This window comes from Silene latifolia, chromosome Y, assembly GCF_048544455.1.
Source record: "Silene latifolia isolate original U9 population chromosome Y, ASM4854445v1, whole genome shotgun sequence".
Lineage (NCBI taxonomy): Eukaryota > Viridiplantae > Streptophyta > Magnoliopsida > Caryophyllales > Caryophyllaceae > Silene > Silene latifolia.
This window is the reverse complement of record NC_133538.1, coordinates 389,549,546-389,574,113: the sequence shown is the minus strand read 5'-3', so window position 1 is coordinate 389,574,113 and position 24,568 is coordinate 389,549,546. Positions and strand designations below refer to the sequence as shown.

Sequence of the window (24,568 nt, the reverse complement as noted above, 5' to 3'; positions counted from 1 at the left end):
CCTTCTTATATCACCAAAGTAGAAGTGGTCACTCTTGCTTTATCCCAAGGCAATAGCAAAGTGACCTAAACAATCCTCCAACTCATTCATCTTCCCCATATATCACCCCCTTATCACTCCAAGCAATGCAAGTCATGCTACTAAGTTGGCCAAACACCAACAAAGATCAACAACCTAGTAGCCAACATGAAAAACCACCAATTTGAAACAATTTTCTTTGACTCAAAAAGAAATTAAATCCTAAATCTAACCTCCTTCCAAGACCCTCCTTATTGCTCCCTTCTTATCCCTCCATCTTTTTGGTGTTGCATTTTTCAGTTTTTCGATTTTTTTTGTTTGAAAATCCCTCATTTTGCATAAGGTGCCCTTTCGGGTTTTCACCTTAGCTTTTTCCTTTCCTCTCATCGGTGGCTCGCAACTCGATTCTTCATTTTGCCCGGAATGCCCTTTCGGGTTTTCATTCCGTTCTCGGCCACCTTTTCCAATCTTGCCTAGGTGCCCACCCTTGTGGGTTTTCACCTAGCCGTATTTTTTTTTTTTTTTTTTTTTTTTTTTTTTTTTTTTTTTTGCATTTGCATTGATTTGTAAGACAATTTACAAATGTTACAATTTCTCACTCCCCCACACTTAAATTTCACATTGTCCTCAATGTGAGGGAGTGCCAACTTCTTCAAACTTTTAGTTGGAGGGGCCCGAGCCTTCGCCTCGCTCATATGCCCCTTGGTTGTTTCTTCTTCTTTCTCTTCTTTCTTTCTCTTTCTTGACCCTCATGTAGGCCTCATTAACTTGATTTTCATTGATGGTGGGTTGATAGGTTAATTCATGGTGGTGGAGAGTCATTCCGAAAAGGCCTTGAATGAGGCCAAAGGAGTCTTCATGGGCTTGAGCGTCATAGTAAGAATCCCCAAGGTATTTGGTGGTGCCTTTCGTTTTGCACCCCAAATTGTTGGCTCACTTGTTCACGCCACTTGTTTTGCTCTTGCCACATTGCTTGATTCTCCGCCCAAGCCTTGGCGCTTTGTTGTTGCCACGCATACGACTCCTATTGCCTCTTGGCAATCCCCTCAAGCATTTTCCTTTGGGCCAATTCGGCCTCATCTCCCAACCTTTTATGCTCTTCAAAAGATCTCCGAAATTGATCAAAACTCTCCAATCTTAGCGCTTGTTGTTGTTGCCAAGAATGGGAGTTCTCAACCCTCCCATTAATTGCTTCCAACATCCCCCGGGTCTCCTCAAAGTACTTGAACATTTGGTGTTGCCATGGTGCTAAAGGTGGACTTGAGGAACCCCCGGCCTCAAACATAGGAGTGTCTTGAGGCGTTTGGTAGGACGAAGGAATGTGGGGGGTAGCATGGAATCCCCCCTCAATAATTTTAACCTCTCTTTCTTCCTCTTGTTGGGGACCACGGGAAGATTCAACGGCTCTTCTCTTCCTCATTCTTTGTGGGGGTGGGTTGGGGAGATTGGCCTCGGCGGGACAAAAGAAATCCCGGGCTCGTGGTCCACTTGGGAGGGGGCCATTCAATGGTAGCTTCATGTATTGGACACCCCCTTCCCCCAACCAATGACAACTCCATGGGACCGTGTCCAATGGATGAATCATATGGGTCTCCACCAACCCCGCTTCATTGTAAAGGTTATTCCCCCACACTCGAGGTTGTTCATCCGGAATATCCCCAACCAAACTAGCCACAAAAAGAGTGACCAAACCTCCACAATTAATGCTCCATTTTTTCTCTCGTTGCTTAGATGCACCAATCACAAAAAGTCTTGCCCAATCCGGAACCCCCTCCCCCTCGGGCAACATCGCCCACATGCACTCACGGACCCCCTCATTTAGTTTGGTAGGTTCCCTCATCGTAAAGAAGAAACATGAAATCATACGTGTGATAATCCGGATGGGGGGGGGGGGTTGTGATTGAGGAGATTTTGTTATTATTGGACATCGTGAGTGCACACCAAGTGTTATTTAAGGCTAATCCCGGGGGTTTGATGGAGGAGGGAGGCTTGGTGATTCTCAAAATTTCCCTCACCCTTTCAAAGGTTAGGGTATGCCACGTTTTGTTCAACCTAAAACTCACCCTTTCATTCGCTTTTTCCCCCGTGATTTGGATGGTCGAGAGGAATTCTAAGGTGTAGGCGGGGTATGTATGAGGTTGGAGGTTAATGTACCTCTCTAACCCCACCTTGGTGAGGAAGGCAAGGGTTTGGTCAAAGATAGCCATGTCCCTCAAGGTCCCCGGGTGAAGGAATTTTGAAATCTTGTGGGCACTAGCACAATCGAGTGTAGTTAAGATAATTTTGTTGAATGTTTGCCTTCCCTAATGTAAAAATGATTGCCAACAATCCCCAAGTAATCAATTACAAGCAAGAAATCAACTCAACTACTCAATGGAAATTGAATTGAATAAATTTAAGACAAAGATAGTGAAGAAAGTTGTTATACCTTCCCGGAAATCCTCAATCTTGCTGGAATAAAGAAGAAAGTTGCATAAAAATCCCTTTATAACCCAGAAATCCACTTGAACAAGCTTCAAATCAACCCGGAAAAATTCTAGGGTTTGGGAAATTGGGGGATTTTTGTCAGAAAATGGGATGTTTGAAGGTGTTTTTGATTGCAGAGATGAATTTGTTGAAGAATTTGGTGAAGAAGTTGGGGTTTGTTGATGATAAGTGGTGATTTGGTTGGATTTGGAGTGATTAAGAGGAGGGTTTTGGGGGAGTTGTCGATGAAGGATGTATGAGGAATGAGGAATAATTCGGGCTTGAGAAGAATAAAGAGCTGAGATTACAGCCCTGCGCAGGCTGCGCAAATTTTACTCTTGCCTGCGCAATCGTGCGCACCTGCGCCAGCCTTATGCGCAGGCTGCGCATACCTTCGCAGTTTGGCTCTTCTTCGTTTGATTCCAATTTTCTTACTTAGCCGAATTTTTACCCATTTCTTCTTGTTCCCTTTCCCTTGGTCTCTTCCAATGACTTTGTCCATTAAACCCGGCTCTCATCTCCTCTTGGGCACGCCTTCCAAGAGGGTTCTTGCAAATCACTATATCATTAAACAAACCTCAAGTGCCTTTTCACATGTCAATGCAAATGAAATTAATTTAACGAAATTAACATGCGAGTAATTAAATTGCGGAAATAAATTTCGGAAATAAACTACGCTAAAAAAGCAATTAAATTGGGATAGAATATTTACAAAATTGCCGTTATTTAACGTCGATGGCTCGACAAAGTGCTTCTCATGATCATGCTTGGTAAATGGGGTCTTCCAAAGTGACTTGTTCAACGATTTGTGCTTCCATGCCTTCATGATACTCTTTAAGTCGTTGTCCATTCACCTTAATTGTCTTTTCCGTGCTCGGGTTCTCAACTTCGACCGCTCCATGAGGATGAACTTTGCTCATAATGAATGGTCCAACCCATCTTGATCTTAGCTTCCCGGAGAACAACTTTAACCGTTTTTGAAAAATAAGAACCTTGGTGCCCTCCTTGAAAACCCTCCGACTTATCATTCGATCATGCCATATTCTAGCTTTCTCTTTGTATATGGCGGCATTATCATAAGAGTCAAGACGGATTTCTTCAATTTCTTGAAGTTGAAGCTTCCGATGGAACCCCGCATCATCTATGCTTTGGTTGAAGGATTTGATGGCCCAATAAGCTCTATGCTCCACTTCCAAAGGAAGATGACATGCCTTCCCATAAATGAGTCGATATGGGGACATACCAATGGGTGTCTTGTAAGCGGTGCGGTATGCCCAAAGAGCGTTATTCAACCTTTGACTCCAATCTTTCCTATCGGGGTTCACTGTTTTTTGTAAGATATTCTTGATCTCCCGATTTGAAACTTCCGCTTGCCCATTGGTTTGTGGGTGATAGGCGGTGGAGACTTTGTGCACGACCCTGTACCTCTTTAACAATCCTTCCAAATCCTATTGCAAAAATGAGTCCCCCGGTCACTTATCAACGCCCTAGGATAGCCAAACCTTGAGAAGATATTGTTGTGAACAAAGCTAGAGACCGTCCTTGCGTCATCATTCCGAGTTGGTATAGCCTCGACCCATTTTGAAACATAGTCCACCGCCAATAGGATATAGAGATACCCATCCGACTTGGGGAATGGACCCATGAAGTCTATCTCCCACACATCGAAAACCTCCAAATAAAGCATCGGTTGTTGGGGCATTTCGTTTCGTCGTGAGATGTTGCCAACCCGTTGGTATTTGTCACAAGTATTGACGAAAACGTGAGCATCTTTAAATAATTTGGGCCAATAGAACCCGCACTCAAGGATCTTACGTGCCGTTCTATGAGGCCCAAAGTGACCCCCACAAGCGTACTCATGGCAATGTTTGAGTATGGATGGGATTTCTACATCCGGTACACAACGTCGGATGACTTGGTCTTGACACATTTTCCATAGATATGGGTCATCCCATATATAGAATCTAGAATCGGACTTGATCTTATTTCTTTGACTTGAGGAGAGTGAGGAGGGAAACTTCTTGGTTACCATGTAATTGACAAGGTTGGCATACCAAGGCTCAACGGCCTTCATGGAATATAGAGATTCATGTGTTAAGCTACCGTCAACTACTCCCATGGTCTTCACGAGATCCTCATTGATGTGAAGCCTACTCAAATGGTCGGCTACCACATTAGCACTCCCTTGCTTGTCCTTGATCTCTATGTCAAACTCGCTCAACAAAAGCACCCATATCATGAGCCTTGCCTTGGTGTCTTTCCTGTCTACAAGTTGCCTTATAGACTTGTGATCGGTGTAGATAATGACCTTGGAACCCAAGAGATAATCCCAAAATTTTTCAATGGCATACACCACCGCTAAAAATTCCTTTTTCGTGATGGTGTAGTTCCGTTGAGCATCATTCAAGAATGAAGAAGCATATTGTATCACATGAGCAATCTTCCCGTCCTTTTGGCCTAAAACCGCGCCAAGGGCATAATCACTAGCATCGGTCATGATTTCAAACGAAAGGTCCCATTTTGGAGCTTGAATTATCGGGGCCGTTACAAGCTTTTCCTTCAACTTATCGAATGCCAACCTACAAGCATCATTAAAAACAAACTCCACATCCTTGTGCAAAAGCTTGCACAAGGGGTAAGCAATCTTGGAAAAGTCCTTAATAAATCGACGGTAGAAGCCCGTGTGTCCTAGGAACGACCTTATCTCCCGAGTATTAGTAGGATATGGCAAGGTTTTTATCACTTCAACCTTAGCCACATCCACCTCAATCCCTCTCTTTGAGACTATGTGACCTAACACGATGCCGCTTTTAACCATAAAGTGACATTTTTCAGAATTCAACACAAGGCGTGACTCCATGCATCGTGATAGGACCATAGTTAGGTGGTCCAAGCAAGCTTCAAAACTATCTCCATGGACGGTGAAGTCATCCATGAAAACCTCTAAGACTCTTTCAACAAGATCCGAGAAAAGACTCACCATGCAACGTTGAAATGTACCCGGAGCATTACACAAACCGAAGGGCATCCTTCGGTATGCATATGTTCCGAAAGGGCATGTGAATGTTGTCTTGGATCGATCCTCCGGACGTATGGGAATTTGAAAGTATCCGGAATATCCGTCCAAGAAATAATAAAATTCCTTTCCCCCTAACCTCTCTAGAATTTGGTCTAGAAAGGGTAGAGGAAAATGATCTTTGAAAGTCACGGCATTTAGGCGGTTATAATCGATGCAAACTCTCCACCCGGTTTGAATCCGGGTGGGAATTAAAGCTCCTTCTTTGCCCTCGATTACCGTCACACTGATGCGTGTCTTTTATATGATGTTTTACATCCCATTTTACACGCATTTCAGAGCTCATTCATGTAGTTTATGCTACATTTCTCCCTATTTCCGTCTACTTCCGTATTTTGTACATTATTGCAGAAATGTGAAGAATCCAGCGGAAATCGAGCTAAATCCGTCCCCGAGTATCCTGCATTGCATATGACGTGAAGTATTCACCCGAGGAACAAGCTTGGTGCGCAATTCAAGGCCTAAATGACAAGTTCACGAGTTTATAGAAGTCAGTAGCAGCTCAAGCAGTCGATCGACCAAGGTCATCAGTCGATCGACCAACCATCGAGTTCGAAGCTCATTTCATCAAGACCAGTCGATCGACCCAATTGCTATTCCAGACGAGAATTAAAAGATCATGAATCTTGAAGCCCAAAGTTATGTTAGGTTTAGGAAATAAAGCTACGTTAGTTGCTATATAACGTAACCTAGAAACATCAGTTTAGCATTCAGTTTTTACATCAAGTTTTTATCTAAGTTTCACATTCAATTTTAGAATATCATAGTTAGGGTTTTGGATATTGATTGCATCGGATTTTTATTCATACTCCTAATCATTCCGTTACTGTTCTCCTGCGATTTTCGGTATTCTTCCTCTTATACTTTCAGTTCGTTCTATTTCGTTATTAGTATAGAATTGCTAAGTTAGATTCCCGAAACCGTATTATTGTTGTATGTTAATTACCGCTTTAATCATGAATTCAATACTTTATTGCCCTAGTATTATTGTTGTTATCACTTTCAGCATGAGTAGCTAAATAGTTTGTGCTAGGATGTAGGCGAATTATGGCGTAGGCGGCATAGTATTAAATTGGACTGATTCGCGTGTCGGTCGATCGATCGACATACTTGGTCGATCGATCGACCGACCTCGTGAGATTAGCTTTCGTTTTAATTGATTTTAATGATGTATTTAACGAATCGAATGCATGCGACTGATTAGATGCTTAATTTATGACTGACCCATTAGATTGAAAGATAGGGAAAGTTGTTTGATCACCGATTAAGATGACTAAACTGTGCTGAGATCGAAAGATAGGTATAGTTTAGATCGTTAGTCACTTTTCAGGACGAGAGTCAGTATTAGTGATATTAGGGACCTATAGCGAGATCGAAAGATGCTATTTGTTAAGAGTGGACCGAGAGGACCTCTTGTTTCCCGCCTCACTTGTGTTTGATTCAGGCCGACTTAGTATGCTGCCGCCGAAGCTTTAATGAACCGACCATCCTAGTACCCCTTCTTTATCTGTTTAAGCCGTCTTTTTAGTTTATTGTCTTTATTTATTCTTAGCTATAGACCAATTTAACTCAACCCCCACACTCGTTACTTTAGACTAGAATTAGACAGCTAGAAATTACGTCTGCCTCCTTGTGGTTCGACCCTGTTACCACTAGCCTAGGTTAGTCTTAATAGGAAATTATAAATCTTATTTTTGGTACTCACAATGACGGGTATCACACACCACCCTTTTTAGGTACATATTGAGTGGGACTTACCCATTGAGAATCACTAATGGGGTAGATGATTCCCATTTGGAGTAGCTTGATGATCTCTTCCTTCACCACCTCCATCATTGGTGGGTTTAATCTTCTTTGTGGTTGCCGAACCCGCTTTGCTTCCCCTTCCAAACGGATCTTGTGCATGCAAACGCTTGGACTTATCCCTTTTAGATCCGCAATGCTCCACCCGAAAGCTTCCTTGTACTTGTGCAAAACATCCACCAATCTCTTTTCTTGATCACTCTCAAGTTGGCTTGAAATTATGAGGGGTAGAGTGTTGTTTGCCCTAAGAAAGACGTATTTCAAGTGGTCGGGGAGTGGTTTTAGATTGGGGGTGGGTGGCTTAATGATGGATGGAAGTGGTCTTTCAAGGGAGGCCTCTAGGGGATGAAATTTGGATGGGTTGTCATAAGAATAGGAAGAAAAACACGATTTGGTTAAGCTGGAAATTGCGCAGGCTGCGCAGGATTGCGCAGGCTGCGCATGGGGATTGCGCAGGCTGTGCATGTGCTCGACATTTCTTCCTCAATTTCTTTCATTTCTTTTTCTTCCTTTACTTCTTCTAGTGGTTCTTCCTTTTCCAATGCCTCTATATTTTCCTGCACATCATGAGACAACAAAAACCGCAACCCTTCCTTCTCGACATTGTTAGTGAGGGCCACCTCAAGTGGGTCCCTATGACTAATTTGGTAAACTCGATTTGCCAAATGTTCAATTTTATCAAGAAAGTAGCAACAACTCAAATCATCGGTCTTTTTCATCGTCTCATACACATTATATTTCAAAACTTTCCCTTCAAATTCCATGGTCAAAGTTCCATCATACATGTCAAGCTTGGTTTTGGAGGTTCTTATAAAAGGCCTCCCTAGCAAGAGGGGTGTAGCCTTAGAGTCCGGTTCCATGTCCAAAACATAAAAATCGGCCGGAAATATGAACTTATCAACCTCTACCAACACATCTTCTACAAGACCTTTAGGGTGAATTGTGGAACGATCCGCCAATTGGATCACAACATTGGTCCTAGACAAGGGAGGCAATTCTAAGGTCTCATAAATGGAATAAGGTATGACATTAATAGAGGACCCCGAGTCTAGCATAGCTCTAGCAAAAGCTTTGCCTCCAATTGAGCACGGTATAGTTAGCATGCCCGAATCATCGCACTTTTTGGGAAGATTTTGTTTGAAAATTGCCGAGACATGCCTACTAATCGTGACTCTTTCAACTCCTTTCCTTTGCTTCCGTTTAGGGGTGCAAAGTTCTTTGAGGAACTTTGCATACCTAGGAACGGTGTTAATGATAGTAAAAAGAGGGATGTTGACCTCACATTTCCTAAAAGTCTCATAAAGATCGGTGTCTTTTGAAGGAAAAGTAGATCAATATACTTACATATTCATATATGTTTTAATTTAATTTGTCATAAAATTAATTAATGATCTTATGCATGCAAACATTTAAACAAAATAAAGAAGAAACTTGTTCTTACATTGGAAATTTGGTTAATATGGGCACAAGAGAGATCACCTTTCTCTCTTGTTCTTGAACTTTCCCTTTTGGATGAACAAAGACCCAAGTGTAGGATCTCTCCCAAGGATTTATACCCAAAGCTTACTCTTAATTAAAATTAATATTATAGTTACTAGTACAATATTAATCTTGTAGAAAAATGACCCAAAAATATTATAAAACACTTAATATTTTCGGTTTTGGGAGAGAAGAAGAAGAGAGCTTTTTTGTCTCTCTAGAATTCTTATTTTGGATGAGTAAAGAATGAATGATACACTACAACATTTAGTGTGTTATTAGGTAAATAAGATGAAAAACCATAATGGTTTTTCCATCTCAAAAACCGGTGGAAGGGGGATTTTGGGAGCCAATGCATGCTTGTGTTGTTCTTTACAATAAGCAATAGGTTGCAAGGCTAGTCTATAATGCAAATGATTGTGTTTTCCACTAATTTAAACAACACAATATTTTGCCTAATCCCCTCTTAATTTCGGTACACTCATAAAATGGAACCCATTTTATTTTTGTCAAATTTGTCAATATGTCACATGTCATATGTTACATAAATTTGTTATGTATTTTTAACATATTAAAAATCAACGTATTAATAAAGTACGTCATATACAAAAATCGACTTAGTAATTCATAATTACTTGTACCAAAATACTTCTCCAATTAAAATCACAATAAATTGTATTTATAATAATTCATTCAAATTTAATTGTTTCCTTAAAAAATAATTTCATCTGAGTAATGATACAATTCGATTACTCAGATCGTATCTCATTTAATCAAATTTCAATGTGATACGTAAATTTTTCCTCCAAAATCGTCCGTCAATTTTCAAGTAATTTAATTAACTCGCAACGTTATACGATTAATTAAATGATCAATTAAGAGTGTTGCCCTATAGGTATGACCTAGGGGTCAACTGATCACCACCGTCCGTGCATTTAAGTAATGTCAAACTCTAGTCACCAATCATTACCGATATATGTTGATCGAGTTGACAAGTAAAATATTACTTTCCAATTGTATTCTTTATAATGAGACTTAAACATGTGATCATCATGATCAACAGTTGTGATCGCATTATTGTCGGAGGACACATATTCCAACAATCTCCCACTTGTCCTCGACAAGTGTGCGTCACCAATTCTCTTGTCCTATTATTATCTCCCACTCAATGCAAGGTGTCTTTCAGGTCGTACTTGCAAGTGATCATATCGAGAGTGGTTTCCTCGATCCGGAGAATAACGATTGATCAATTTGGGATTTATCTATCATAGATACCTTCCGAGTGTGGCCACGCATTTCGATTCATTACTCCTCGAGTGGCCCTAAGATATTGTTATAACCATGACTAGGGATGGACAATTCCTATCGCACTCATTCCCTTCGACTAGCCACGACCATCATAACCCAAAATATGCCCATTTGACCCCATTTACGAAGGTCGTAGTAACACAAATCAAAGTTAATCCAAATCGTGCCATCTTAGGCGAATAGTCTTTAGTCAAAAGAATCGACTCATTTGAATACTATAGCGGCTCTCGCCACGACCAGGCTATATAAATTTGCCAGAACTCTATAAGCGGTCATTAGGCCCGACAAAATGTTCCTAACAAATGCCTTTATGTGATCGACTAGTCATCTCACATGACTCTATGTCACTTGAACTTGCCATCAATCGCATCACACTCTAGTCACTTCGAGACGTCACCTCATGGAAGTAACTATGGGCAAATACAATGTTAATCCATGTTAACTTTAACGGGGTTCAATTGTCTCCACAACCCGTTTGGATATAACAATGTACAAGGTGAGTTAATAATAACTCAAACGACAAATGTCGACATCACACTCGGGTAGTCAATACCATATTACAACCTTGTGATGTATATCGTAAGTGTAAACACTTATTGATTGCAATAGAAGTTTAACATGCCATGTGTCCATGTGTTCAAACTTCTTATAATTGCATTTTCCTTTACATTCATGTTCTCTCTCATAGCATGAATCTTACCAAGTACACATCAAGGTTCCCGACCTCGGTTTTGGTTCTTTATCTTGAAAGAACTTCCTTATCGATTATCACATAACGAACGAATTTGTGGTGAATGATATAACTTGTACTGATCAAGTACTCCATCCACACACAATGCACTAGGTATATGTTTTGTAGAGTCTTACAACAATTTGTCAAGAAGATTGGTCTAGCACTTCTCACAAGTTCTAGCATATTAGGAAGGATTAGTTTTGAATAACTTCTTATTCAACTATGTATCTTTCCAATAACCTCTTATTTTTCCTTTTTATTTGAAAAGTTTAGGATTTTCATAAATTTTTACGTGTGTTTGAACTTTCTATAATATGTGCAACCTCTTAACACATAATAGAGTATTCTGTTAAACACCGAAATCGCTCATCGGATTCTACTTGAGAATTCATGACGTTTCTATTATGGCTTACCAATCAATCATCATGCTCTTATGCATATGATTCATAATTGGACATGTACATGATTATTCTAATGGCGGAAACACTAGTTACTAATAATCATGAGATCAACCGTTCATAGGTTCAATGAACGACCATGACTGCTAATGGCAATTCCATTTTCATCTACATGAATAACCTATGTGAATGTTGATACGATGTGTATCTCTTGATACTAATCCAACATCCCTTGATGTAATTGGATTCATCATAGTCCATTTTCATCCAGAATTGAAAACTCAAATACTTCTTTATGAAAGAAGATATTAGCTCGTCATTCCTAATGAGTAATGAGTTGTAAACATTCAGAGGCTGACAGATCCCACTAAATCCCATGTCTTCACATGATAATATATAAACTCCCACTTAATTCCACATGTTTCGAAATTGATTACTCAATTGAACACATTTCAAAATTTTGGAATGTATGTTGCTTTGCAAAGTTATTAAGATGAAACCATATATGTTCCCATCATATCCTTTCAAAATTCCTATTTTGAAGAGGTCTCATTTTAACCTTATGGAAAGAGATTTTAAATCTCTAACACACTCATGTCATAATGATGTGTGGCAATGTCATTTATTAAATATAAGTAATATCTAATACACATCCTTCAAAATATCCCTTTTAGAAGGATGTTTAACCAATTCATTTTCATAATGAGGTTGAGTAATGACATCTGCGTGGTTTAAAACTTTGGATATTGGAGCAATCCTTGCAACTTCTAGTGATAAATATCGCTTATTACTAGGATGTTACATTGATTCATTTAGGCTCTTAAGTAAATCTCAAGGTTGAAACTATTGGTCAAAAATTCATAAACTTAGTCAAAACTCTAGTTAAGACCTTACATTAGTCATTTTGTTCCAAAACTTTCTTTTGGTCTCCTCGTGTAGTTATCTTAAGAATATGCTCTTATGATTACTTCACTTGGTCTCTTTAGTCATATAGAACTTACTTGAGACCATAGATCTCATCTATTTGGTATACTATGTGAATAGATATACCCTTAATTCAAATCATTCTACCTTGCGTAGATCTCATTTACACAAGTACACAAATTTTTCTTGTCTCGTGTGTTGTGTCCTCATTTTTCTCCCACTCTATCTTTAGAATAAATACACTATAGATTCAAAGATAGCATATGACACACAAATAATGATGTTGAAGTTATAAGGAGAACTATTTCATAGATTGACTAATAGTTTTAGATGTGTACTTGGTGATTGACATACCTTTAAGAGACTTCGTAGACTCAAGGTAACTTTGTAAATGATCATACACAAGCCTTAAGCATGTGGACATATAATGAAACCCGCCATTATATTTGTCTATTAGATCACTTTAAGTTATATGTTTCTAAGAGTAAGCATTTAAACATGAATTTTTAGAACAAAAGGATAAGATGATAAAACGGGTGACTTGGGTTGCAAACCAAGTCACCATTATCCAAAATACAAACCATTATCCAAAATACCTTTCCATGTCAAACACGGAAACTTAAGGTTCTAAAATCCATAACATGAATAAAATAAGACAATAAAAAGCAAAGCTCCATAAGAGCTATTCCTAGCTTCTTGATGGTATCTTATGCTTGCTTTTACATTCCCTTGTCTTTGCTTGGTGGAGGCCCTATTTACAATAAAAAGGGAGATACATTATCACAACTTTTTATCATAATACCATAGTTGAATTAGAAACATAAAAGAAAGGATAGTCATTTACCTACTTTGGAGTAATCATGTCCAAACCTTAATATCACCAAGGTATTTGGAACAATTTCTTTTCCAATGTCCCATACCATTACAATAATGGCATTTATCAAGAGGACCCTTCTTGATTTTTGAAGTGCTAGCTTCACAAGTCCTAGCTTTGGTGAATGTGGGAGCTTGTTTCTTACCCTTCCTCCCATTCTTCTTGAACTTTCCCTTACTCTTAGTGCTTATGTTAAGCACATCCTTGGGTGGGTTCACATTTAACCCCATGTCCCTTTCGGCTTGCACAAGTAACTTGTGAAATTCTTCAAGAGACACATCCTTCTCTTGCATGTTAAAATTCACCCGGAATTGAACATACGCTTTCACTTTGGACAAGGAGTGTAGAATCCTATCTACAATGAGTTCTTTGGGGATTTCAACCTTTTGAATCTTCAAGGTCTCGACAAGCTCCATAAGTTTGAGCACATGAGGGCTAACCTTTTGGCCCTCTTTGAAATCGAGATCAAAGAATGCCGCGGCCGCCTCATATTGGACGATCCGCGGAGTTTGTGAAAACATTGTCACAAGCTTGGAGTAAATCTCATTAGCATTGCCCATTTTAAAGGCTCTCCTTTGGAGGTCCGCCTCCATCGCAAATATCAAGACATTTTTCATTGCGGCAGACTCCTTTTGGTAAGCCTCATATGCTTCCCTAGTGGCGGCGGTCGACCTAGTAGTAGGTTCGGGAGGAGAGGCCTCGGTAAGGTAACGAAGCTTGTCGTCACCTTGGGCGGCCAATTTGAGTTGGGCATCCCAATCGGAGAAATTTGACCCATTCTTTTCAAGTTTACATCGGTCCATGAAGGATCGGAGCCATGATGAACTAGCGAGAGGCGTTGCAATAGGGGTTGGTGTTGCCATTTGTTATGAAAAAAGTGGTCTACAAAACAAAATAGAAGGAGTAAAACAAATGTCGTTTTAATAATAATACTCGTAAAAATTATAATTTAAACAAGTTTTATGCATTTTTCTAGTGACCTCTACCCAACTAGATAAATGATTCCAAGACCCAAATTCATATCGACTTAGGCACGGTAGGGCCGATTCATCCTTTATCAATATAACTCGGTGGATTAACGTTTAATCGATTCTACTTTTAGAACTCTTGGTCGATAAAATTACTCTAATAATTATCTATAGCCCAAAACACATCCGACAAGGGCACGGTATGGCCGATGAAACCCTTATCGAAAAACTTTTGTTGAGTTCAATCCAAATTTCGAATAAATGTGTCCATGATCCAAATCCACATCAACTCGGGCACGGTAGGGCCGATTCATCCCTTATCAACATGAATTCGGTGGATAGACATTCATCACCCACTTCCCCTACGTAACAAGTTTTGTACTCCGGTAGGGCCGAGTGCACTCCCTCGCGAAATAGGTTTTCATGGTTTCTACTATTTGGTAAGGCTATGTCTCAATTAATTGTTTTAGCGAGAGGTCATGTCAATTTATTATCTATCACGGTTTAAGTGAACTAAAGCGGTGAACTACGATAATTCTAATTGACACGGTCGATAAACTCGATGAAAGAAGATGATGCATGTTTTAGTTATGGCGATTTAGCGATGCATGTGACATAAAAATAAAATGCAAGCATAAAATAAATAAATCCTAGTATGGCCTTTCCTAAAATAGAAAAACTATTTAACTATTACATATTCGGAAACCAACTCCATTGGTCCCTTGAACTTCGGTTGTGGCACGCATCTCGAGGTAACACCGTCTTTATGTATCGCCATCTTGAAGAAATCCGTCTTTGGGAACTCCGAGATAAATTAAATTACATAGCAAATTACATAATTTCCTATTATACATTTGTAACTAAGATAAAATAAAATAAATCTATTAAATTACAAAACGGTGATACGAGATCACAATAAAATTACAACCGAATCGATATTCCCATACATTTCGGGAAATATCAATTAAAAACTAAGGCCATACTAAGTAAAATTACATAATTCAAAAATTACATAAATTAAATTATGACAATCATAAAGAAAATGCAGCATTATAATACTTCCTCCATTCAACTCCACTCTACCTATTTGTATTTTGCACAAATATTAAGAAGGGTGGGGTTGGGTGGAAAATATTGTAAATAAATAATGAGATATAATGTAATTAAGTGGGGAATGAGTGGAAAAGGGTGGAGTTTGAGGTAGAAGTAGTGGGGTATGAGTGGCAAATATTGTAAATAAGTAATGGGGTATGAGGATAAAATGGTCATTTGACATTCTTTTTTAGGAAATAGGTAGAGTGGAGTTGAATGGATAGAAAAGGAAAGATGGTAGAGTGGAGTTGAATGGAGGAAGTATGTATGAACATGCCCAATTTTATGCTAAATCGCCTTTAATTAGCCAATATCGTATATTACTCGGTTTTTACGGATTTGCGTGATTTCAACATTTTATAATCACAAAAATTACATAAATTCATATTTATGCATAAGTTAATTACCCTAACTTCTTAGGACTCAAAATTTAGTCTTCACTAATAATTTGACCATAATTAACTCATATTTATAAATTTGTTCATTAATGGACTAAAAATTTCAAAAATAAGCTATAAACTTCAAATAAATCACAAAATTTAAAATTTAAACTCATGAACATTCTGGAAAAATACCATGACACTCATAATGTTCAAAAAACTTAGGTTAAAAATTTCGAATTTTATCCGAAAAAACAATGTTGCGGTTTATCGGTTTTTAACAAAATAATCATAAAAACATGGAAAAATTATATTCATTAAATTTTCAATTTTATATCTGAAAAAGATAATAAAATGCAATATATGATGTTTTAATTTAGTCATAGAGTATGTTTTATTAATTTTTCATTAATTAAGTCACTATTCATGCCATTTTTCTTCAAAAATCCATAAATCACGCAAAAAGACTTCACTATAGCCCATTATTTTACACACATCTTGTAAAATTGTATGTGACGTCATACTAAATTTCTATGAGCAGATTCGAAATTTATCTCATATTAACCTATTTTTCACCTAAAACCGATTTTAATAATGAAAAATCCATTTTTCGAGCATAACATGTCCAAAAATTATGAAAATTTACAGGTTATCTCAAAATAATATATGTGACAACATATCCAAAAATCACTGGAAAATTCGAAGTATAGCTAATTTTAGACCGAAAATGACATTTTTACTCATAAAATCATATTTAAATGCCATTATTGTATAATATGAACAATAAAAATCCGTAAATTTAACCAAAATATCCTAAAACATTTTAGGACCAGAAATTTAACATGCATAAATTAATTTCGTGATATATCATAATAACACAAGTTATTCAAGTTTTATATGTTATTCTTATAACTCGGAAAAACTTTTAACCGATTTGCATGCAAACAACCATGACTCTTGATACCGATTGAAGGAAAAGTAGATCTATATACTTACATATTCATATATATTTTAATTTAATTTGTCATAAAATTAACTAATGATCTTATGCATGCAAACATTTAAACAAAATAAAGAAGAAACTTGTTCTTATATTGGAAATTTGGTTAATATGGGCACAAGAGAGATCACCTTTCTCTCTTATTCTTGAGCGTTCCCTTTTGGATGAACAAAGACCCAAGTGTAGGATCTCTCCCAAGGATTTATACCCAAAGCTTACTCTTAATTAAAATTAATATTATAGTTACTAGTACAATATTAATCTTGTAGAAAAATGACCCAAAAATATTATAAAACACTTAATATTTTCGGTTTTGGGAGAGAAGAAGAAGAGAGCTTTTTTGTCTCTCTAGAATTCTTATTTTGGATGAGTAAAGAATGAATGATACACTACAACATTTAGTGTGTTATTAGGTAAATAAGATGAAAAACCATAATGGTTTTTCCATCTCAAAAACCGGGTGGAAGGGGGGGATTTTGGGGAGCCAATGCATGCTTGTGTTGTTCTTTACAATAAGCAATAGGTTGCAAGGCTAGTCTATAATGCAAATGATTGTGTTTTCCACTAATTTAAACAACACAATATTTTGCCTAATCCCCTCTTAATTTCGGTACACTCATAAAATGGAACCCATTTTATTTTTGTCAAATTTGTCAATATGTCACATGTCATATGTTACATAAATTTGTTATGTATTTTTAACATATTAAAAATCAACGTATTAATAAAGTACGTCATAAACAAAAATCGACTTAGTAATTCATAATTACTTGTACCAAAATATTTCTCCAATTATAAATCACAATAAATTGTATTTATAATAATTCATTCAAATTTAATTGTTTCCTTAAACAATAATTTCATCTGAGTAATGATACAATTCGATTACTCAGACCGTATCTCATTTAATCAAATTTCAATGTGATATGTAAATTTTTCCTCCAAAATCGTCCGTCAATTTTCAAGTAATTTAATTAACTCGCAACGTTATACGATTAATTAAATGATCAATTAAGAGTGTTGCCCTATAGATATGACCTAGGGGTCAATGATCACCACCGTCGCATTTACAAGTAATGTCAAACTCTAGTCAGCCAATCATTACCGATATATGTTGATCAGTTGACAGTAAAATATTACTTTCCAATTGTATTCTTTATAATGAGACTTAAACATGTGATCATCATGATCAACAGTTGTGATCGCATTATTGTCGGAGGACACATATTCCAACATTTTTATCAAACTTCTTGGGACTTGTGAGGGCACTAGGAAATGGTACCTCCGGTTCGTACTCTTGTTCAATCTCTTTGAGTTGATCCTTTGTGTTGGTGCTTCCTTCCTTTCCTTTGTCAATGCTCCAAGGACTCCTTTCTTTTTCCTCATTAGCTTTTGAATATGATCCTTTCTCTTGTTCAACCACAAGCTCTTCTTCAATTTGCTCTTCAATGTCAATAACCCTTTCTTGTGACTTGCCCCTTCTCTTCTTCTTGGGAGGGGATTCTAAAGTTCTCCCCTTCTTTAATGTCATAGCACTAGCATTCTCTCTAGGAGGAAATGTAGTGGAGGGAATAGAAGTTGAGGTCCTTTGATTTTTCTTGGCAAGTTCTTGGGCAATTTGGCCAAGTTGGACTTCAAGGTTGGCAACCTTGGCATCACTAACATTCTTGTCGGCATCAATCTTGTCAAGCCTCTTGTTCGTTTTGACTTGCTCTTGCAAAATGTTCTTAAGCAAGTCTTGAACACTTGGTTCCTTTTGAGAATTGTTGTTGTTACCTTGATTGCCAAATTGGGATGATTGACCTTGGTTTTGGTTTCTACCTTGGTTGTTGAAATTCCCATTCCTATTTCCTTGAGAGTTTGAACCTTGACCTTGTCGGGAATTTTGGTCCCTCAAGTGTTTGAATTGACCATTCACAAAGCTCTTTGAGGTGTCACCACCCCAACCAAGTCTAGGATTGTCTCTACTCCCAACATTGTAATTGTTGCCACTAGGGTCATAATTGTAGTATCCTCCTCCGGAAGGATTCCTAACATTGTAATTCCCATACCCCATTGCACTAACATTTTCCACGCCAATTCCTTCTTCAATCATGATGGGGCAATTTTCCTCCAAACGAGGACCTTGAAAATAGTTGCATTCCACTTGATTCCCCCTTCCCCCATCCTTGTTTGGATTGTTCACTATCATATTCTTCACTAAGTGAGTCAAATCATTCACACTTTGCTCAAGGTTTTGAGTAGATGAGGAAGAGGTTCCCATTGAAGAAGTATTCCTTGTTCCCTTTTGAGTTCTTCCATAATTCCTCGTAGTAGAGGCAAGTCTCTCAATGATTTCCTTGGCATCCACTATGGAAAAATTTTCCAACTCTCCTCCGGTAGAGGAATTGACCATTCTTTGATCATCTTGGCCTAGCCCTTCATAGAAGTGCACAAGAAGATCATCATCGCTCAACCCGTGGTATGGGCATTGAGCTACCAACTTTTTGAACCTCTCCCAATACTCATACATGGTTTCACCATTGAGGTCTTGTTCTATGGTAGTAATGGCCTTCTTAGCACGGTTGTGACGGGCATCGGGGTAGTACTTCTCAAGAAAGGCCGCCTTCATTTCCTTCCAAGTTCTTATAGATCCCAGATCAAGATAAAAGAGCCAATCTTTGGCCGAATCCAACAAAGAAAATGGGAAGGCCCGTAATTTGAATTGATCCTCCGTCACCCCATTCGGAATAGCACCTTCACACATCATGTGAAATTCCGAAAGGTGACGGTTTGGGTCATTCCCCGCATGGCCACGGAACTTAGGCAAGTTATGGATAAAGAAGCCTTTGAGTTCGAAATTTGCTTTGGCTCCTAAAGGGGGATAGGTGATACACAAGGGTTGCTTATCATAATTCCTTGCTCGTATCTCCCGGATGGTTCTCGTGTAATTCGCCATAGGGGGATACTCTACTTCAATCGGATTTACTTCAATAGGTTCTTCTAAAGGTGCTTCTTCTACTCTATGTTCTCTTTGTGCTCTTTGGTACCAAGGATTAGTAAATAACCACGAATATGCTCCAAAAGCGTCCTCTTCCACGGGGGTTGATTCACCGTGTTGTGGAGAACTAAACATAAACCTTCGCACTACACACACAAGTTAGAACTTCCACTTACTTATCCAAAACAAAGAGAAGAGAAATAACTAACATGCAATTTAACAATCAAGCCTTTAGCTATGTTGCCCTTCCCCGGCAACGGCGCCAAAATTTGGTAGCGATAAAACTAGGTGTCGCAAAATACTAGAATTAAGCTACCAAATTAACAATTTATAAGCCAAACTATACTCTAGACTACTCTAAATGATAAAGTAATATAGTGCAAGTAAGAGTCGGTCCCAAAAGAAGGTCTTTTAAGCTAAATACTTGAATTGTAAACTATTGACTACTAAAGACAAGATTATAAACAAACAATGGTTATTCACAATGGCAACAATAGAGAGACATGAAAAGGGGGGTTTTTGAGTTGATTGGTGACATGAAACAAAGTAAAATTTGCAATCTTAGTCTAACAAGCAATATAACAAACACTTGGTGAGTAAGATGATTCAATAATTAAGAGAACTTGGTGCAATTCTTCCTTTGTAACCAACAATGGTAAAGTTTAACTCTTTAATAATTCTCCTCTTAATTTCTACCCAATACTTTCAAGTCAAGATAATAACATGCACAAATTAAACCATCTATGCATGTCCTCCAAGTTTAATCAACAATTCATTAAACCACGAGTGCAAATAAAACATGAGCATTAAGAGTTGTGCCAAGACAAGAAGCTAAGATCAATTCTCACAAGATTAAACCATACAAATGAGAAAAGACATGAAATTTCCTACTTATTGCATGAATCCTTTAAACCAAATCAAAATACAACAAGCTTGCTCCAAACAATCCTAGATAGATTAAACCATTTCTCTAGAATTTGCAATAATTGAACAAATAAGAAGCATGGATGGCCAACCCAAACATAAACTCATTCAACATGAAGATTAAGCATAAGGAAAGATCATTAGATAAATAAGAGGAGATTAAAAGAGTCTTACAATACCAAAGTTGGAGACTTTGGATGAATTACACCAAGAAGGGAAAGATTTAGCCTTCCATAGTCTTCAAAACCCAAAGAAATAAGGAAAGATTACAACTTTGAATGGAAATAGTCCCTAAATTATTACAAGATTAGAACCCTAAAAATGAGATTAGATGAGATGAAAGGATGGTAGGTGAATGTTTTAGGTCTTCAAACTCTCGGGTATATATAGGGCTTCACGAAAACCTAGAAAGATTTCCACTTAAGAAGCCCAAAAAGAAGATTAGAAAACCCGTAAAGCAGAGCTGCACAGGCTGCGCAACTACTGTTCTTGCCTGCGCAATAGTGCGCACCTGCACACCCTGTTTGCGCAGGCTGCGCACAGACTCGCATTTCTGGACTTCTATTTTCCACGAGCTAGACCTCTTCAATTGTCTTCATTTCTTCTAATCTTCATTCTTACTTCTCCCACTGGCTTTCGGGTTGCAAGTGATCCTCTCGTGCCTTGTCTTGACTTTTGAAAGGTGCTCTATCGCCTCTCGGGTTTCGTGCATTAAGATCAAGTATCCAACCGAGGTAAAGTGCACAAGTTACCACCACATAGCCAATTGCCAAATGCTAGGAAAAGTGACTAAAAGGCCCATATTAAAAGACACGAGGGTGATAAAATCACCCCCTTAGACCGACACAATACATTACTATCAATCACTGAAGATGTTAACTAGCACAAGACTAACACAATAAAAGCGGCCTTAACATCACGGTGAGACCGTCTTTAACTAGCCTAAGACAACCTCTTTTCATGCTATCTGGTTCAGTTGAGACCGTCTAAGCTTACAACAGTTTTAAGAAAGGCTACTCTAGATGAATTGGATGAATTAGTAGTCAGATCGTCTTTAAGTAACTTAAGACGACCTCTTTTCATACTATCTGGTTCAGTTGAGACCGTTTTAAGCTGACAACTATTTTAAGCAAGGCTAGCTCTAGATGAATTTGTAGTCAGCTATAAAGGTTTTAAGCAACGCTAGCTCTGGATGAATATGTAGTCAGACCGTCTTTAAGTAGCATCCGGTTCAGTTGCGAGTCTTGAGACTGTCTTGAGTGTGAAATGGTTTTAGCAAGTCTAGCTCTTGGATGAAGTTATGGTGTTTAGATTAGTCAAATGATTTACTTGGTTGATGATAATTGTGATGATTCTGTGAACCCTGGGATGTAGTATTATTTGGGCATTGATTATAATTGATACTGAATTAAAGGGTGATATTTAAGGCTTGCAAAGGTTCCAGCTTTGGTAGTTTGTGTTCGTCATGATTCGGGGTGTGTTTCTGTTTTGGTGAAAGCTTAGTTTGAGCAGCTTTTAAAAAAGGATGGACACGTGCTTAAAAATCAAGTTTGGTGGTAGTTATTCTTTTTTATGTGCTCGAAGATGGCTTCTTTGATGTGTTAGCATCATGAAAAAAAACGAGAGACTTAACATTGAAACATACAAATAATGGAGTTAAGATGAGTACAGACGTATCCATGTAGTGTGCAGGATTGGGTGTCTGTTTAATAATAGAAGGTATACCGCATGAGAGTCGTCTATCCGAAAGTTATGTATATGCATTTATTTGCTTTTTAAGTTCTACCAATTGTCATTGTTCTACAATTAAGGCAACTGATTTTGAGCTTACCCGGTTCATTTTAGTGAAAGAAGTCTGCAGGATCAGTTATGTGTTATGGCTGCAATACATATATAGCGTGAAAAATGCAGTGTTTTTTTCTACAAGTTTTTCTTTTTTGGGGTGGTTTTGGTCTCTTGGAGCGAAACTATCAAAGACCGTCAATTTTAAGAGCTTGTTATACATTTTTAAGAAGAAAAAGGAAGGGGAAACGAGATGAAAATGGAATAAGTTACGCATTCGCTTAGATTTTCAAATGAGATAGTTTGATTTTGCCTGTCCTCTATTTATACAAGTTTTGAAAAACACAAACACTACACAGACAATATTTATTTGCTTTTTAAGTTCTACCAATTGTCATTGTTCTAGAATTCAGTATTTATTTGTTGAGATGGAAAAATTCGCTTTCTAGCAAACAGTCTTATATAGCGACTATCTTGTTCAGGTGTGTTTTGGATGAGGTCTTTGATTCAAATCAAGTTGGTCTATTTTGTCTTGAAGCTTGATTTATGTTAATTTCATATGGTTACTTCCAGTTTGAATGCTTGTATTCGTTTGTTGTATAATATGTAGATGGTTTATTCAGAACTCGGATTAGTGGTTGGCATAGTTAGTTAATTCTGCTTGACATATAGCATCACATATCCCCAAAACAGCGACTATTTCCAGTCAAATTTCAGCAGTTGTTGCAGTTAATAGATCCCATTTGGTTTTATCTTAAGGATTTATGTGTCGTAAACTAATTCAGCTTGAGTGAGAAACCATCATTCACTTTGTGGCCAATAATCCGCATTTGAAATATATGGACCCGAAGGAAAATGATGGAAGTGAAGAACAACATCGAACTTTCTATTTCGCCATTCATTATGGCAAATCTCTACCATGGTTGTTGATGTATTTATCAATATATTATTGTAGGATACAGAGGGTGCTCTGGTTGCCAACATTGGAAGCTACATGGGAGGTGTGAGTGTATCAAGAACTTGGCATCTGGGAACAATTCAGGTAGATCTTATTCATTGTCTCTGAATAGTTTTCACTTTTCAATTGGATGCCAACCCTATCTTTCTTCTCCTTCACACTTGACATATTTGCTTCCAAAGTTCAATACGACGAAAAGAAGGACAATGGCTGATTGGCTATTTGTTGAGTTGTTGTCTTGTTGATTTTGATGGGCTTTTTCATTGATTTTTTAGACTATTTATCTAACTGACTATACAGTTTTGGCTGAACATGTTGAAGAGGGCAGCAAAGGAATCGCTTGGCCATGCAGCCGCAATACTCACAGATGTTCTCGAGAATGCAGGGTCTAATCACGATATAAATGCTTTGCAGAAACGAGCTCTTCTACAAGACATGGCATTTAGATTGTCTTGATAATGTTATTTATGTGTTCTATAGTAACAGTACTAGTTTTCTTGCCCGTGCGTTGCACGGATATTAAAATAATGTGTGATAAATTTCACAATAAAATGGAATATAGACATATAGTACATCGTTCATGTCTAAGATTTTATGTATGCCGCATGACCAAAAAATAATTCCTGTTAACATAATATTGATATAAGAATAAAAGAGTGTTTGATTAATAAAATACTTTTTTTATGAAAATAAAACCAATATGAAGTTTATATATATGATACTTGGACTGAGTTTTTAGAATTTGTTCATTAATACCTGTTTGTTTTTCAATTGGTCAAGGAAAACAATAATATCTATTCTGCATAATCAACTCAATGATGCAACAAATCTCCTTCTTTAGAATAACAACCATAATTTAATCATTACTGGATAATATTGTAATTATGTAAAAACATTTAGAGGTAGTTAGAATATTATATCTCCCGGGACTATAGAAGTACGTTTGAATGTGAACCAAATTCCGACGCAATACTACATGGTTAGGGCTGCTGATGACCCCCCCCCCCCCCTTCTCTGTGGCAATAATCTTTGCCCCCATCTTCTCATTTGAAACAAAATCTTTTACGCAGACCCCTATTTTTCTTCCCTATTCACACACGTGATCTAAAACAATGTCATTCCTTGAAAGATCGATCCTTGTCTCCAAAGCTTATCTCAAATTTATCCAACCAAGTGAGAAACTAAACCCTTACTTCTAGAAATATCCACCATCCAATGGAAACTAACCCTTGCTCTCGACAATGTTCTTTTTTTAAGAAAATAAAATCAATATGAAGTTTATATATATGATACTTGGGACTCAGAGTTTTAGATTTTGTTCATTAATACCTGTTTATTTTTCAATTGATCAAAGAAAATAATAATATCTACTTTGCATAATCAACTCAATGATGCAACAAATCTC

The 24,568-nt window shown here is 37.7% G+C and overlaps 1 protein-coding gene across 3 annotated transcripts in view; it reads left to right on the top strand.

Annotated features, from left to right (window-relative positions):
* The window catches only part of LOC141629162 (uncharacterized), a 34,239-nt gene extending 10,409 nt beyond the window's left edge, over positions 1 to 23,830 (top strand). For 2 of the 3 annotated variants that reach the window (XM_074442206.1, XM_074442207.1), the window contains exons 8-9: positions 23,161 to 23,247; positions 23,464 to 23,830. In XM_074442206.1, the coding sequence (XP_074298307.1) occupies positions 23,161 to 23,247; positions 23,464 to 23,619 (243 nt within the window). In that variant the 3' untranslated portion in view covers positions 23,620 to 23,830. The remainder of the gene's footprint in view (positions 1 to 23,160; positions 23,248 to 23,463) is intronic. The other variant, XM_074442208.1, reaches the window with a different exon arrangement.
* The last annotated feature ends 738 nt before the right edge of the window (positions 23,831 to 24,568 follow it).